Consider the following 16,601-nt stretch of genomic DNA (forward strand, 5'->3'; position numbering starts at 1 on the left):
CCAGCTCCAAAGAAACCTGACCTGATTTCATGAAGTTTCTGCAATGAAACACATTGTGATAATTTTCAGGGGTTCCATGTAGACCTGCAGCAGTAAGAAAATAGACATGCCATCTCCTTTCCTTTTAATTGAAAGGGAATCAAAACGCATACTCATCACTGAAAAATTTTCATATTGGGTAAATGGAATGATGCTGCAAACGCTGACATTAGATCAATAAATGAAAAGCTGAACCTCGACCACCAGCATTTATTCACAAAGTTTACATTGGACTTGACTGATAGCTTGCACTAATCCAGTTTCTCTAGTGTACATGTTACAGAGACCAGTAAACTTCAACAGATAGCTTTGATCTATTTACAGATTGTCATATTAAAGTGACTAGCTTTCCATTATTCTTCTCCGAAAGATGAGCAAGAAAGGCCACGCATATCCAGTCACTGTCCTGAAAAACTCTGTCCACTTTCTTGCATGGTCCCTTGCCTTCAAACTAAGAATGAGGTACAGTTTTCCTTACATTTAGAGGGCTTCAAGGAATACAATGGGGACCGCTAGTATGAAGAAGCAAACACAAGGGGTAAAATGATGACAGATAAGGAGGACTAGAGTACTACAGCATCAGCCATTCTCTTTGAGTTGTCCTGTGATATCTCATATCACATTCTCTGGAGTAAAATCCTTGACATTTCAAGAGCACCATTTAGTACTACTTTTCTGTTTTTAAACTCAAATGAGACGCCTGTCAACAAAGAAAAGTTATATCAACCTTTCCATTTTCTTTTCCTGTTTCTTTCTAGAGAATATATGCCCACAATCTATTTTCTTCTCCTGTTCTTTTCTTTTATGATGACTGAAATAAACCCTCCTGCCAAAGCACTTGCCCACATTAACAGTTTGACTATGGAGATCTCCGCCAACTCTTGATACCTTTCTGGGGCATCTTGAAGGGGCTCCAGCTTTTCCTACGCTTAGGCGTCTCAGAGAAGACACCAGATGCCAAGGCCTGCTGAAACCACAGCTCAAACTCGTCATCTTCAGGAATCATCTCAGCATCTAACCCCCATGGATATTTGGAATTGTTAGATCTCTTTGTCGTCTTATCCAAACCAACCATGTTTACCATAAAGCTTGGACGATGAGTATTAGGCCTGCACACCATTCCCTGTACAAAAATATGGTTTTTGTGGAGGCAAAGAAGAGTGAGTAATTTTCCTTTTAATTCCTTTTTATGCATATTATTTTTATCAGTAAATAAAGATAATAGATATTGTGTTTGCAACTCAAATATCTATATTCTTACGAAGAAAAGAGTCATCACCTAAAATGGATAGCCAAGAAAGACGCGGGCAGGAGAAATTGCATGCTAAAATGGCTATCTAAACTGGAAGCAGAGTATACTTCTTAACAACAAAAACTAATGGAGTGATTGATCTCAAGCAAAGTTATTACAAAAACAATTTTTTTAGACTTGGAAAAGAGATTGTAAAGAAGAAGGCAGGCAAGGCTTTTACACCATGCTCTCCCCAGACGGCCAAACCCTGCACTAGTAGGAGTCTCATGCACTAGAATCAACTTTTTCACACTTCATACTGATAGTCATCAGCATATCTGATCTTCCATGTATAAGACCACAAAATTATGAGAAAGTAGAAATCAACAGTTTGGCTTGTAAACAACGATCTGAACTTATTTTCAAGTGCAATAAACCAAAAGCATCTCATCAAAACCCACTACAAAAGGCTCCGAAAGTCTTCTTTAAAGTCATTTGTTTGGCTGCATTGACTTGATAGAATGCAGTTTCTTAATTATATAGCTAACACAACACCAGGACAGGAAATTTTATTGGGCGGGATACTTCACTAAATATATTCTATAACACGATAAAAGACGTGTAAAAAGACCTTGTCAATCATACAAATGCCATATCCCACTTCACCGCCAAACCAACAAACTTGTGAATTACTTCAGAATGCACAAGAGTAAGTTTAATAGTAAAAGGCACAAATACATTGAAAGAATGGCAATGAGAGAATTGCCGACAAACACCACTGACATTTATGATGTATTTTCAGATCATAGAGAACTAAGAAGAGAAAGAGGTCAGCACAACAAAACAGTAGACACTGACTGACCTGACAAATGGCCCATTCAGACACATCAAATATTTTACTTTCAGCACAAACAAAAGCTCGAGGTATATCCACCTGCAAAGCAAGAAGTGTGAGTTCCTTTTCAGACAATAGGTTGAGAGCTAATGCAATATCAGGCCCGAATTTCAAAAAGAAGAAACAGAAAGAAACACATTGCTAGCATGCATTGGAGTTGAAAAGTATCAAAGAATGAGAAGACTAATAGATAGAAACCCGACATATCATGGATGAGCACAACCTCCTTTAATCAACTAATCTATGTATTAATTATTAGAGACTGCAACATAAGCTATCTCTAGCACTCCCTATGAATCAAATATTGTGAAATTAGATTGACTATCAAACAACGAGGAAAGTCACAAATTCATACCCAAACAGTTTATGCCAGAAGTAATATGATAAGCAAGGAAAGACATTTACAGCTGAAAATTGCACTATAAAGAGTATTTGAACAATGCCTGAAGGAAAAAAGAGAAGGATACAATCTTTGAAAATCAAAATACCTTCTGAGATGTTGGAAAGAATGGGGAGCGCCCATTTTCTACCCATCCATCTCCATCCTTAGCTTGATGGAACTGACAGCAATCCTAATGCCAGTATACATACTGATCAGGTGTTGAATTCGAAATGCCCTTACTACATATAAAGAAAAAAAAAGGACTTGAAAATGTTGAGTTGCAAAATAGGTTCTAACCTGACACCACCTTGCCCTGGCTTTACTTCTACTAGTACATATCCATATATGAAAATTGCCACACTTTGTACATTCTATACGTCTGGATTCTTCGGAGATGAACTCTACCCCATCCTATAAAAGATGACATCAGCTAGGCAGCAAAAAGTACATAGCAGTGAAGAGTTACACAGTCACTTGCCAAATTAGATACTCTCTGACACAACTAAACATAAGCTTTTGTTTCTAGTGCAATGATAAGTAATTAATTTTTATCTGGTAAACAGCAATTTCAACTTAAACGAAAAAATATATATATAGTCTGCATCAAGCAATAAATAGTTCTACCTGCTGAGAGATACCACGAGATTTCTGAGAAACTTTCCTGGATTCTTCCTGCCTCAGTTGGTCATCATAATTGTTCTTCTTTGTTACATCTGAAAGAACCTGAAAAACACAATGATAAGGTGCAGCTGTCAATCTATCAGAAACCATTCTGAACCATAGGTACTGATAAAAGGAGAAACAATGACTCAATTTTGCTCTTTATTGTCAATGCCACTTAATTCTTGCAATAAGAAGAAAATAGCCTTCACCAACAGAAGCTTGCCTCGTATGCACATTGAAGCTTTTTAAATGATTCACAAGCCAAAGAATTTCCCATATTTTTATCTGGATGTACAAGAAGAACCTACATATGCAAACAAAAACCAGTAAGATACAGTAGACAAACTAACTCTCAACTACGATTACTTACTAGAGATAAATCACTACCTTTTTGTGATATTCTTTCTTTAGTAACTTTAGATCAATGACCTTGTGTCTAGGGAAGCCTAAAACTTCATAATGGTTTAAGCCATCCATTATCCTCTTCATCTCATCTATTGAAGTCGAATCATTTTTGACAACTTTGCTAGAAGAAACATCCTTCTGGGTATTCAGAACTTCTGTAGTGGACATTGAGGAAGAAGACTTAAAGGAGTCCACATTTGCAGATTCACCAGTCGGAGGCGAGTATTCACAAGAACCAGACAAGTCCTCCATTACAGGTTCTGGATCCTTTGGCTCTTCAAATTTTGCATTTTCATTGGTGCTATCGTACCCTTGAAACAACTTATTCAGAAAATCATTTGAAAGGAAAGAAATATTTAGTGTCAGAAAAACTCCAAACCATCCAACACGAGCACTGATGCAATAAACAGCATATGCACTCGACATGAGTATCAGAAACCGAGCATGATTTAGGGAATATATATAACCTGCATCACATTAAAGAAATCATCAACGACTAAAACTCTTAGTCTAGTGCTAGAAATCCTTACAAGACTAAGTTTAAGGTATAGAGGCAATGGATATCAAATTTATTTATATAAGACTCTGGACAGCAAACTCAGATATAAGATATCAGATACGTCAAAGATAAAGAAGAGAGGAAAACTCACCTCCAGCGGTAAGTAGCATTCCTGTTATCCAGAAGTTTCCAAATATCCACATCATCAAAATCCCAAACAATCCTACAATAAGAACCCCAGGGGTGTAACCCAAATAATGAATAGACGCCCCAGCAGCTCCCTGAAAGAAAATTATGTGCCAAATATGTGATCCACCAAGAGGCCCTTTTTTGTAAGTAAGAACTGATTCCTTCAATAAAGAACAGTCTACTGTATGTATAAAGTCCATATACTACGCACCATAGTGAGAACAGATAAAAACATCACAGGTAGCAAAACATTCCAAATGGTACAACAGAAGATCATAGCCACATTTCTGTAAATTCAAGTCCATACTACAAAATTAGCAGTTCATGCCAATATTCTGAACAACCCAACTTCTAGCACATCGTTTTATATATCACAATATGATATTAGTTATTACGCAAAAAAATCTGAATAAATTATCTAGCAAAGTGAAGAAAAGCAGATGCTAACATGTTCTCTGGCATAGCATGACATATAAGAATAACTAGAGATTCATTTGATGTTCCCTACAGTTACTCAAACTACTTATTGGTGAAAAGAAAGAAATAAGATAAAGCATGTCATATGGCAGAGAAAGCGTGTAAAAGGAATTCTTCAAATTTCACTCAGATTCTCCCAATTCAAGTGAGTTGACAATGAAGCAGCAAAAAAGAAAATGGCATGCGCAAGTATGCAAGAAAAGTCTTACATGGGAGAGTAAGATTATGAATAAATGGAGCATGATAATATCATAACAAAGGCAGAAAATTAGATTCTTTGAGATAAAAGGAATCTATCAAACCAATTGCATAAACAAAATAGATCATCCAAAAATATATTTGGAGACAGCAAATAAGGTATAAAATAAGTAAGGGGACAAAAGGCAACTGCAAAAGTCATATAGAGATTTGAGAGCAAACCAGACTAAGAAGTGCATAAACAAGGTAAGTCGTCGAAGTCAAGCAAAGAAAGCAACTCCACATTATGACAAACAGCGCAGTAGAACCCAAACTGATCAAGGATGAGAAGCCCCTGACCACACAATCTTTCCACTGCAGAAGTAGCATAAGAAGAAATCTCCCAACTCGTACACATCCCCCGTAAACCATCGGCCAGTGGCGATCGATCAAGAACACAAGCTTATCCTTTGCGCAGCTCGCTGCAACTCGTGCACCCATGAATGCCTGCTTCTGAGACTGCAACCACTTCCATCCCTGCTTCAACAACCCTATGTCGCCCATCAAGGACACCTATACTTGCATCAATCGCATCGCCTATAACTTCGAGCAATCATATCCCCGAGGAAATTACTCAAAATACAATCTTTAACAAAACCCACGAAATCTAATTCCCAAGTTGATCACAAATTCCACCTCTCCCCATCTGCTTCAAGAAACTCGAAATCCATCAATCGAACTCCCGGGTAGCCCGCAACAACTAAACCAAGAGCAAGAGAACCGATCTCGGAGAAGGGGTTGTTCCAAGGCTACCGACAGCCAAATCCAACACTCCTCTTATGAAGCGGCACAAAAGAGAAAAAAAAAAAATGACCAACTCGATCCACGGGAATCTGACGAAAACCTAGCTTTTCTATTTATTTCTTTTTCTCCCCCTCTTTTACTTTTTCCCTCGGATTCAGGCAAAGCCCGTGAAAAAAGAAGAAGGATTTAAAGGAGTGAAAGAAAAAAAAAAGAAATCCGAAGAAGAAGAAGGAGGAGGAGGAGAATAAGAAGACGAAGAAGAAGAAGAAGAAGGGTATGGAGTAGCAGAGGAGATTAGGGTTTGTTTACTTGTTACCGGTTGGCCATGGCGAGGGGTTTGAGGTGGGAGTGGAAAAAGAGAAGAGTAGAGAAGGGAGATGGAGAGAGAGAGAGAGGGAGAGAAGATTAATAACTAATAATAACCGCAGTTAAACGATAGAGAGATTTAAGGTTAATTAGGTTGAGATTAAAAGGTTTTAAGTAGTGGGGGATACTAGAACTACAAGATGTCTCTATATGGGAAAAGGCTGTCGTAGATCACGTGATTCTTAATTATTAATCCAATGTGATGCTCCCAAAAGAAGCATGTGGATGGGTGGTAAATGGTGGATTAATTGGACTTTATTAAGGTTATTGGGAAGATTCCATAACTGGAGATTATTGTTAGAATCCAAAAGGAAAATATTATGCATGCATTAGTAGTTTAGTAGTACATTACTAACTGGGTTTTTCTTTTTAATTTAATTATATTTAGTTTTTTTATTTATAATAATAGACTTAGGTATGCACTATATATAAAAATTATGTACACTTTATTATAATAAAATATACATGTACTATAAAAAAATATATACACTCGGACTTTTTATTTATTCAGGAGCTCGAATATTAGATATGGGTTAGATAAAGTGTCCGTCAACTTTTCCTAGATATAAAGGTACTAAGGTCCTATCAAATTTTAGCCAATATATTCAACAGCCTAATTTAGATTTAAGTCATGTGGGTCAAGATATTTGATTAAACTAACACCAGACACTAAATAATTTTCTCCATAATACTTATTTAGAGTTAGATTCAATCATATAATCTCTTTAGTTAGTTATAAGAACTGTCGCTAATGAGATTGTAATTCTTCTACTTATTATGAAATTAAGGAATCTCTTGTGATGTATAAATATTTATTATTACTTTTCCAAACAAAAACTAGGTAATTGATGTCTATGTAAGATAGAAAACTATTTTAATTTTCTTTTACAAAAATGACATATTTTAGAATATAAATTTTATTCATATACAAGTGAACTTAGTATATATAATTCTTCTTTATAATAAGTGTACAAAAAAATATTATATATATATATATATATATGGACTAAGTATGATTTGATGATATCACAGACACTTAAATAACTAGGATTGAATTCTTCATCTATTAAGAAATCAAGCAAGTAAAGAAAACATCATCAGAGGAGTTGAAGTTGAAGTAGGTAATTAGCTGAAACAATAAAAGTAAAAAAAAAAAAACCAGAGAGTGAGAGAGACAGAGAGAAGATCATTGTACCAAATCCTACCAATATCTTGGTTGCACTTCATAAAGAAAAAGAAAGAAAGAAAGAAAGAAAGAAAGAAAAGAAAAGCATGTGATGACATCTCATGCCAATGATTTTAGATGTTCCATCTCAAGCAACTTCAATTGACTTGTTATAATTGCCAAGTCAAAAGAAAGGGTTTAGAGGACAAGGGCAGTTGTAAGTAATGCACTTTGTTGCTTAATGTTGTTGGTTGACATCTTGTTGTTTAACAACTAATGCTACACTAACTACCACCCAACAAAACTATGTAAGTGGTTAAACAACAAGGTGGCTTTATACATAGTCTCTCATTTAAAACTTCATAATGAACTTTTTATTGGAGACTTTTATAATAATAGCATCCCTATATTTTATGACTTCTTGGTTAATACCCACATCACATTTTTAAGTAGTTTTTTTTTTTTCATTTAACATATAAGATACCATCTTCTAAAGCACCATTACAAAATATATAATCTTCTTAAGTTGATAATTATGGGGATTAATAATTAGGGCATGATATAGATTGAGAGACCTTGGGGCAAACCAACCAACCACATGAGTTGAATGTGTCAAATTATGTTGAACAACTTGGAGATCATTCTAAATTCCATCAGCCAATCCCTTTCATGTAATGCTTTTGTACACTAGACCACTCAAAAAGATTTTAGCTTTACTTGTAGAATATTAGTTGTATAACATTACGTGTAAGCAAAAAAAAAATAAATTAGATGAATAAAGTTTTGGCATCCTCTACTACTACTCTATTAATCTTGATTATTAATAAACTTTAATATTTTAATCAACTAAATGAGATTTAAATTTAAGACATCTTGCTTTGATATTATGCGAACTCACTAAGCTCATGTGAATAATTATTTGTCGAAAATAATGTTATTTTTTATTTTTGAATAAGAAGATATTATAGAAATTTGAGAGGATATGGCATCATTAAATTAAAAATGAATAAATGTAAGAGTTTTTAAAAAATAATTTAAGTATAACAAACTCACTGGGGCATGAGTTGTGTGAATTATTGGAATACAAAGTCCATATAATTATATGATGGTCTTGCATATTAAGTAAAAGTTATTGATGGGTTGAACTGACCCAATTTGGGGGAATATGCCAAATTTAAATTATTTAAATTGAATGAAGAGCTAAAGCTTGAATCTAATAATTATGAGGTTTGTTGGTGGAATACAAAGGGGATGGTTTGGTCTAAATTGGATGTATTAAAAAACATTAGGGTTAAGTTTAGGAATTATACTTTGTTTTTATTCTAGTTCTAGAATTATAATACTGTTTCCACCATTAGACTAAGTGAACAACTCTAGCTAATTCCTAGCTAACTTATTCCATTTTTTTTTAAAAAAAACAAACTAATTTATTCTAATCCTAAGAAATGGACACAAATATTTTTATGTCTTAGTAGGCTCAAGTCTGTGGAATGAGATCAATATGTACTGCCATAATATATTTGTCTTAATTAAAATGTAGCATTAGTTGCTAATTTATGACTAATTTATTATCTCAAACTTGTTTATCAGAAGGGCCATCTGCATGACTAACAATATTTATTTTATAATAAAATATATGCACTTAGTTTGACGTATTGAATGAAAAATTAAATATAATTAAATTATAAAAGCCCCTTGATTTTACAGTGTCACCCACTTTTTATTTCAATTTGAAAAATTATCTAAACTAGTGTAATCTGATGTCTGATGATGTATAGCTGAATTTGATTGGTTCTGCAAAGTAAAATAAAAGATGGGTAATAATGCAAGATTTATAATAATAATAATAATAATAATAATAACTATTTTGATTTGTAATGCAAATGACCCAAGAGAAGAAGAAATATTTAAAGAAAGGGAGAAAGAAGGAAAGAAATAAAGTTGGGGGGGCTGAGAAAGGTAGTCCAGATTCTAACTCCCCCTAGCTTTTGGTCCCAGTAACCACAAGCAGCAAAAAAGAGCTCGAATAAACATCTCCACTTCTCTTGTTACTATAATTCTTATCAAAAGTGGAAAGCTTTTTCCATGGTAGAGGAAGAATGGAGTACAAGCAATGAGTGAACACATGATGTCCATGATTAATTTAGCTGCCTTATGCTCATCAAGTGACACATCAAAAGCAATTAACAAGAAACAAAGCTGTAGGCTTTAAGAATTAAGACTTAGTACATGGGTCGTGTTCCTCTTATATATATTCACATGTTACAAGGTATCTTCGAAGCACAGAACAACAAAAGGCTCCTCCTGTTCCATGTCTACATTACTACAAAAATAACACAACATTTTGAATTAGTTACAACATTCCTCGAGAGCATACATAAGAGATTAAATTAGCCTCCAGCAATTAGAGATGAAGATGCCAAGGATGTATATCCATGTAGATAAACAGCACATCAGCCTGAGTGTAACAAGAAGAAGAAGCAGCACTAATTTATAGTGCCATCATGTGATCAAGTCCGGCCTGAGGAGAGGCTCCGTAGCTTCCTCCAGTTACGTTGTGTATCAGCTGTTGAAGCCACCGCCGAGTTGCAGGATCATCCTGGTTAAAATTATATAAAGATTCTCGATAAATAATCCCATTAAAATGAATAGCACAGTAAACAATCTCAGTTTAGCCTTTTTGACCTCAAACCTCACGAACAATCAGTAAGACAATGTCAGGAGTCAAGATGCTAGGTATAGCAGTTGCATTATATCATAGGATAAAGCCAAAAAAAAGCACAATAAGAGTAATGGGTATAAGTGATCCTTCTATTGATGAGGTGCAGGGGAACAAAGCAAATTTCATCCTGTGCTTTATCGAGGTGTTCTCGATTGCTCCAGCCATTAAATAAAAACAGGACTAGGTAGGGAACAACACAAGGATGTAAACTTACTGCAACCATTTGAAAGCTATACTATGAGAATATGATGTATCAAATATGTATTCTGCCTCTAAGTATTGAAGAGCATCATATATAGCTGATTCAGACATATAATTGCTATATATATATGATTATGAGGATAATTCAGCACTCACCCGGAGACAATTATTAAACGTTCCATCCTTCAACATCTCTGGGAGGCAAGTCTGCAGAGCTCCACATGCCCTGTATTAAACATTCAAACATCAGGGTAAATACATCAGCCCAGCATAGAATAATAAAATACTATCTAATAATATAAGTGCTATCAAAATTATGCATGCACAAACCTCGGATTGTCCGATAATCTAAGATAGCAACGGATTATATGCTTTAGCAACCTTGTGGAGGGTTGCTCGGCAAGTGATACGACCATATTTGCTAGAACACTACCTACAGCAAAGAAACGCTCTGCAGTAGCACATATATACCGGAGCCCAACATCATCCAGTAGAATCTTTTGAACAATAAAAGTTGCCACCTGCAGATAACACTCAATTTAGTCACTTAAAATCTGAAGGCAAATTCTATGTTTACTCAAACATATCAACAGATCATGAGTTGCATTAAAAGATAAAAGGAACAATTTGCAAAGTTTCTAAATAAGGAAGATAGAGTACACTTCAGCATGTAACCAAAGAAATGGCTCGATAGAACAATTCATGGTTATTGGGTAAGAGAGAGCAAGCAAATGGAAGATAAGGCAAGTCTGTAAGAGTCTTGACAGCAAGCCTGTAAGCAGTACAGGTAATGCTCTTCAAGAGTTGACATGCTTCGGATAACAAGCATGGGTATCCAATAAAAGGGCATAGTTTATAGATCTTTTAATAAACTTCTTCAAATATCATTTATTTTCTCTAAATCATTTTGAAGCATAGCAGGTGTCAGTGGAAGAGTCTTAAGAGAGAACAAGGAAATAACATTTACTACAACAATTGTCTGGGGGAAAAAGGAGAATATGGTAATCAGTTGTGATGTCTCGAAACAGAAGGAAAAAGATATCACATACTGTTTTTGAAAGTTCACTACCCATCTCCATTGTGCGTAGGCAGAGTGGAATAATTTCTGTTTGGAGAAGAAAACTGATAACTTCAGTATCATCAACCTGCAAGTGTAAAAGGCAGTACAGCTGTTATTGATTTATCTCAGTTTATAATGAGAAAATCTGTTCAGGAAACTGGTGATAATAGATATGTTAATAAGTAATAACGTATTTATCTTTCATATATGTAAGACACTAATACACAAGCAGAATTACCTTTACCAGGGCACCTATAACTCCCAAGCTGGTCAGTCTCAAATACTCAAATGGCCTTGTCTTACTAGTAGTATTTAGAAAAGGGTACAGATACAAAGGTATATGAGCTGCAAAACAAAAGAAGACAGAACAAACTCTATTAACAAAAACACAGACAAACAATTGGAATTGTGCGAACAAGAATCATTAGTACCTAGTTGAAAGAAAAAGACTTTGGTGCAATATATTGTACAAATTTACCACCAGAAATGAGAAGATCCAATAAGAGCCTCCAATGATGGTTAAAAATTTTAAATAGATGGTCAATAGCAGCATAACATATGCCATCTAGAAGTATCGATGCTTAGCACGATTATCACAACCACACCTGGTGTACAGAGTTGGTGTCAGTTTTGACACGCTTTGACAAGCGGCAAGCTTCATAATTTATTAGCAATATGTGCAAATCACAGTTGGCATGTGGAGTCAGTGTCAAGTTCGCTTTTGACAAGTGGTACGCAGCATGATGTGTCGACAACATGTGCAATGCTGCACCATTTTTACACATTTGGTTAGACATTCTAATATATGTTTTTATATGTTATCCTCATGTAGTTGCTGGACCAAATTTTTTTCAGCATCATGTGGACATCTTATTAAGCTTGAGAACTGTTACATATGTTGTTGGATAGGATAATTTGCCTGGCTGTTTTTATGTCTATTCTTTAACTAATCATTTGTACCATGAAGAATATGCCTTTTTGCGTGCGCATGTACACATATGCATGCATAGATCACCATTTTAAAACTTTAATCAGAACATATAAAAAAGGAACCACATGAAATAGTAAAACAACATTCTCAATCATTTCGAAACTTTAACAACACAAAGCAGCAATAAACAGAGTGGATAAACTGAGAATGAGTAGATCACCATTTAAGAAAAGAATCCTTGTATCTGGATGTGATGCCACACACTGAAAAGAAAGAAGCAAAGACAAAGAAAAATATTTAGAAGTTAGCTCCTTTATATTGTTGTGCAAACCATGAGCATTCTCGCAATGCTTTCCAATATGCAATCATAGATCACATGTCATATGATATAGTAGATATAACTGTCACAGGGTTGCCAATGATCCAAGGTGTTTATAGAGGTTTCACTTTGTTTAGTTCAAGCCAACAAGGCCAAGAGCATGATATTTGGTGTCTAGGCTCAGCTCAAGCCTGAGCTACCCTTTGGAATCAATGGCAGAAATACTAATGCAAGGAGGTATTGCCTCTTTTTTTAATTTTTACTAGTTAAATGAATTTGCTGGGTTTTGTTTTCATAAGACACCAAAGGGATACCAACTGGAATTATAAATAAAAGTCTGACCTGAAGAAGAGCAAGCGCATTACAAACTCGATTTGATGCACCTGGTGATAATGTGGGGGGTGAAAGTGCAGGATATATCGAGACAATCTCCTGCATATATTACGAGTGCAAAGCAAGACCAATTAATAACATCTGAATGAGGTTAACAGTTAGTTGAAGCTGATACCAAAAAGTGTATTAAATCTATAGAAGGTTGAAGACGCAGCCTACCTGGAGGAGTGCAGCAATAGTTCCAAAAGAGTTCCACAACAACGGAGCTAGATCTTGAAATATCTCTCTTTTCTGAAAAAAGAACAAAACAGAAGTCCATGATTCCTTCCCTAAGATCATTATCACAAATAAAAGACAAATATTTTCCAACCAATTGCTCCTCAAGCTTCATGCACATACTATTGCCAAACAATTAGCACAAATCAAATATTTAACACGCGTAAATCAAACCTAACTTCTTCTCTTTTTTTTTTCTTTCCTTGATTCAAAACCCAAATCCCCGGAAAGAAGCGTAATTCTATGGAAAGCAAACCTTTTTGCCACATTACTTCTACGAGAAACACAAATACCTTCCCCAAATTTCAGAAAACCACAGACCCATCCCAAAACCAACAAGGCACCATAAACCCTGGCTCTCCAAGATCCAACTTTTCGAAGGAGATCCCTAAAAGCAGCATCAGATAGCACAAAGAAGGGGGGAAAAGGAGCCCACCTTGGAGAGATCAAGAAGAGCGTTCTCCCTGAGCTCTGGATCGCAGAGCTCCAGGACAAGCTGCTCCGCGGACGCCATCTTGCGATCCTTCGTGGCTTGCGCGGCGGCTCCGGCAGCCGCCGCAGCGGCGGCGACGGAGACTGGAGAGGGATTTGGAGCGGAGAAGGAAGGGTTTATAGAGAGGGAAGGAGGGAGATTTGCCATGGCGGGCGACAGATCGAAGCGGTCGGAGCGGAGAAGCGAGAAAGACGGGAAAGAGACCCTTTTTTCGCGTTCTTTTCACCACCACTCCGTTACCCTTTTGCTTGGAATAGTAAGAAGTTCGGGTAAGACAAGTAACTGAGACATGTTAAGCAAATCTTGTCTCATTTTTTTTTTTTCAACTATTTCTTTTCACATTTTATAGGGCTTAAAAAATTATAAGGTGATCTGTACGAAAAACAACATAAAAATTGATTTTCCTTTACAATAGACAGACATATTATTCTCCGCCAGTATAAAACTAAGAGAGAAAGTTGTAAAAATTATTCATTATATATATATATTACACTCCATTAGATATGATAATATATTATAATAATTTTTTTTTCTTTTTTTATTCATCTAGCTAAAAGAAAAACATTAGTGATTATTAAATATACTATATAGTTACTAGTTAATATATGTTACTTCCACACTTTTTTTATGAGCTTTACAATTTTATTACATAATTTATAATATTAGATAGTTATATTTTATTACATACTTTGTAGTTATTAAACACCTACATTTTTTATGAGTTTCACAATTTTATTACATAATTTGCAGTTCTTGTAGATATTTGTACCCAATACAACACTCATTAATGTCATATACACCTTCGTAAGGATTTATGAAGACATAATAAACTTTTCAAGGTATTTAGAATTTGTTGCATGTACACATTTCTCTCACAATGGAAGTTGTATCAACTACAGCTAAAAAGCTTAGTCCCAGCATCTCATTGTTGTCTACTACTGCAGAGGGCTTTCAAGGTCGGGCCTTTGGTCCAGCATGGTTGCCGTCGGGAAGGCATCAGGATATGTGGCTATTAGCTTTGCCTTCATGCTTCTGCAACTTGAAGGGACCGAAAGATTAGCAGAGAGAAATCATGAAAATTAAACATACTTCGCAATTTCATCATAAGGAAACATAATAAGTACAATATGAGAAATTGCCTGAACAGTAGGTAAACATGACTAAGGAATCCATCCATTTGTCTAAATCAGTATGTACATCGGGGGAGGAGGGCAAGATATAGCCCTATCATCGTCGCTGAAGAGTTTGTTCACATGGCTTGAATGCATGAACATTTAAGAGGCAAGCATTACAGTCATACCAAGTCATACCGCCAAGAACATTGTTTCGAGTTTCGACTAAAAATACAAATGAGAAGCAAGATGAAACAAACCTCAACTTCAAGAAAATGTGGTCTAAATCAGATTTCATGGACTTCAGAAGACGCGTGTTTCTTGCAAAGTCACCAGATACCTCATCAAAGCATCGCTCTGAATACTCGTTGAAATGCGATAAGACAGCATTACTGTCTTGCAGTCTTCCCAATCTGAAGTTGGAACAACAGGAATTAAGGTAGGTTCCTCCAACAGAAGCATCATAATGACAATAGAAGTAACCATAAGAGCACTTGAAAGAGAATTTTCTCCATTACTGTTGCTAAATAATGTAAACAGAACAACTCCATATGCATATATAGAAATAATCATCACGGAGCAGAACTCAGGGAATAGACAAGCAAAATCTTATGGAAATACTTCGCCTAAGCAAGTACGGTACAAATTTTATAATCAACAAGGAAACAACAAATGATATGCCTAAAGACCTCTGAGGCTTGTTCTCTCTCCAAACATATACAGAATGAAAAATTGGTACGAGGCTGAAAAGAATGCAGTAGAAGATGAAAGGGGCACTCAGTTAACATTGGAAAAAAGTATAGGTTGAGCATAATCATAATTGATTATGATTGTAGTTGTACATTTAGCCTCAAATAATAGATACAATGACACTATTCTGGACATCATTCATTAATGATTGTTAAATGTAAAAGTAATTAATAGCTTTCATTTCTCATTGCCTAGCTAATGTATGAACCAAGCAGTCGTTAATGCCAGCTCGTTTCTCCAATTTGTGATCTTTAAATACAAATTGTCTTTGAATGTGAAACGGAACTAGCAAGAGTCCAAGCATTCTTTTGAACGTCATAATAATAATAAAGTAAACCTAGAAACCAAAGTATGTCCTAGATTTCGATGAGCATTTGGCAAGAGTCGTGCGAGACCTTATTCTCAATCCAAGTAAACCCTAGAGAATAATTACTTACCCCAACAATTGAATCTTTATAACTCCAAATGGAACAGCACGAAACCCTAATTCAGTAAACAAAAATTTCTAATAGCAACAACAACAGCAAACAAGAATCACGTACATAAGATGCTGGATTTGCTTGATGGAATCGACCTCCCCTGCATCGATCAGCGTCTTGAGCTCTCGTGCGACCTCTTCCGACGCGGCCCTAATCGACTCCTCCTCCTCTCTCCTCTCCATTCTACCTCTCTATTTCCCCCCCATCTCCACTCGAGTTCCACTATACTCGTCATCTACTAAAGTCGTGAATCACGAGGAACCCGTGTCTCCCACGAACGGCTGTGATCTCTCCATCCTCTCCCCTCTTCTGTAGGAACGCATTTACAGAAAACACCCCGTAAACTTTCTCATTTCCGAAAGAAACCTTCGTAGAATTTAATTGTTACAGGCCCCAAGGCCCACAAAGGCATGGTTGGTTTTATACTGGGTTTGGAGGTTGGATGCCTCACATGATGGCCATACATGCATGCCAACATGCATGACATGGATGTCATGACGATATGGGGGTCTCACAGGCAGGTGGTAGTCTCGTGATTCTATGGACAGACAGTGGCATTCCTGTCGGCATCATGTGTCATACGCGTGCTGCTGCTCGCCTGGGAACTCTGACGGTATACGAACAGCAACGGGC

The 16,601-nt window shown here is 35.9% G+C and overlaps 3 protein-coding genes across 5 annotated transcripts; all 3 read right to left on the bottom strand.

Annotated features, from left to right (window-relative positions):
* Positions 1 to 208: 208 nt before the first annotated feature.
* Positions 209 to 6,173, bottom strand: LOC140759493 (uncharacterized). The gene is made up of 9 exons (XM_073096074.1): positions 5,201 to 6,173; positions 4,266 to 4,395; positions 3,598 to 4,082; positions 3,434 to 3,514; positions 3,172 to 3,270; positions 2,845 to 2,958; positions 2,654 to 2,737; positions 2,133 to 2,204; positions 209 to 1,162 (listed from the first exon to the last, which is right to left on the bottom strand). The coding sequence occupies exons 1-9, from the start codon at positions 5,519 to 5,521 to the stop codon at positions 899 to 901; spliced, it is 1,650 nt and encodes a 549-aa protein (XP_072952175.1). The 5' UTR covers positions 5,522 to 6,173; the 3' UTR covers positions 209 to 898.
* A 3,341-nt stretch (positions 6,174 to 9,514) lies between these two features.
* LOC140759801 (uncharacterized) lies at positions 9,515 to 13,900 on the bottom strand. Its single transcript, XM_073096475.1, has 9 exons — positions 13,571 to 13,900; positions 13,078 to 13,149; positions 12,868 to 12,957; positions 12,427 to 12,469; positions 11,514 to 11,620; positions 11,265 to 11,360; positions 10,546 to 10,736; positions 10,372 to 10,441; positions 9,515 to 9,891 (listed from the first exon to the last, which is right to left on the bottom strand). The coding sequence occupies exons 1-9, from the start codon at positions 13,772 to 13,774 to the stop codon at positions 9,784 to 9,786; spliced, it is 981 nt and encodes a 326-aa protein (XP_072952576.1). The 5' UTR covers positions 13,775 to 13,900; the 3' UTR covers positions 9,515 to 9,783.
* Positions 13,901 to 14,389: 489 nt separating this feature from the next.
* LOC140759362 (kxDL motif-containing protein LO9-177) lies at positions 14,390 to 16,191 on the bottom strand. Of its 3 annotated transcripts, XM_073095906.1 has the most exons (4): positions 16,032 to 16,191; positions 15,000 to 15,152; positions 14,773 to 14,884; positions 14,390 to 14,665 (listed from the first exon to the last, which is right to left on the bottom strand). In XM_073095906.1, the coding sequence occupies exons 1-3, from the start codon at positions 16,148 to 16,150 to the stop codon at positions 14,809 to 14,811; spliced, it is 348 nt and encodes a 115-aa protein (XP_072952007.1). In that variant the 5' UTR covers positions 16,151 to 16,191; the 3' UTR covers positions 14,390 to 14,665; positions 14,773 to 14,808. The 3 variants fall into 3 exon arrangements, with proteins under 3 accessions (XP_072952007.1, XP_072952006.1, XP_072952005.1); XM_073095905.1 differs by lacking the exon at positions 14,773 to 14,884 and having other exon boundaries at positions 14,390 to 14,659; XM_073095904.1 differs by lacking the exon at positions 14,773 to 14,884.
* Positions 16,192 to 16,601: the final 410 nt, after the last annotated feature.

This window comes from Typha angustifolia, chromosome 4 (genome assembly GCF_048772165.1).
Source record: "Typha angustifolia cultivar Huaian chromosome 4, ASM4877216v1, whole genome shotgun sequence".
Classification (NCBI taxonomy): domain Eukaryota; kingdom Viridiplantae; phylum Streptophyta; class Magnoliopsida; order Poales; family Typhaceae; genus Typha; species Typha angustifolia.

Bases quoted from the DNA above. Each gene is read 5' to 3' on its own strand.
- LOC140759493 (XM_073096074.1), bottom strand. From the start codon at position 5,521: ATGGGCGACATAGGGTTGTTGAAGCAGGGATGGAAGTGGTTGCAGTCT. The intron at 3,271-3,433 runs GCAAGCTTCTGT...TGTGTTTTTCAG, and splicing joins AGCTTCAATGTGCATACGAG to GTTCTTTCAGATGTAACAAA. The intron at 2,205-2,653 runs GTATTTTGATTT...CTTGCTTTGCAG, and splicing joins TCTTTCCAACATCTCAGAAG to GTGGATATACCTCGAGCTTT.
- LOC140759801 (XM_073096475.1), bottom strand. From the start codon at position 13,774: ATGGCAAATCTCCCTCCTTCCCTCTCTATAAACCCTTCCTTCTCCGCT. The intron at 12,958-13,077 runs GTAGGCTGCGTC...TAATATATGCAG, and splicing joins CTATTGCTGCACTCCTCCAG to GAGATTGTCTCGATATATCC. The intron at 12,470-12,867 runs GTCAGACTTTTA...CTTTCTTTTCAG, and splicing joins ATGCGCTTGCTCTTCTTCAG to TGTGTGGCATCACATCCAGA.
- LOC140759362 (XM_073095904.1), bottom strand. From the start codon at position 16,150: ATGGAGAGGAGAGAGGAGGAGGAGTCGATTAGGGCCGCGTCGGAAGAG. The intron at 15,153-16,031 runs GTACGTGATTCT...TTCCAACTTCAG, and splicing joins AAGCAAATCCAGCATCTTAT to ATTGGGAAGACTGCAAGACA. The intron at 14,666-14,999 runs GTTTGTTTCATC...GGTCCCTTCAAG, and splicing joins CACATTTTCTTGAAGTTGAG to TTGCAGAAGCATGAAGGCAA.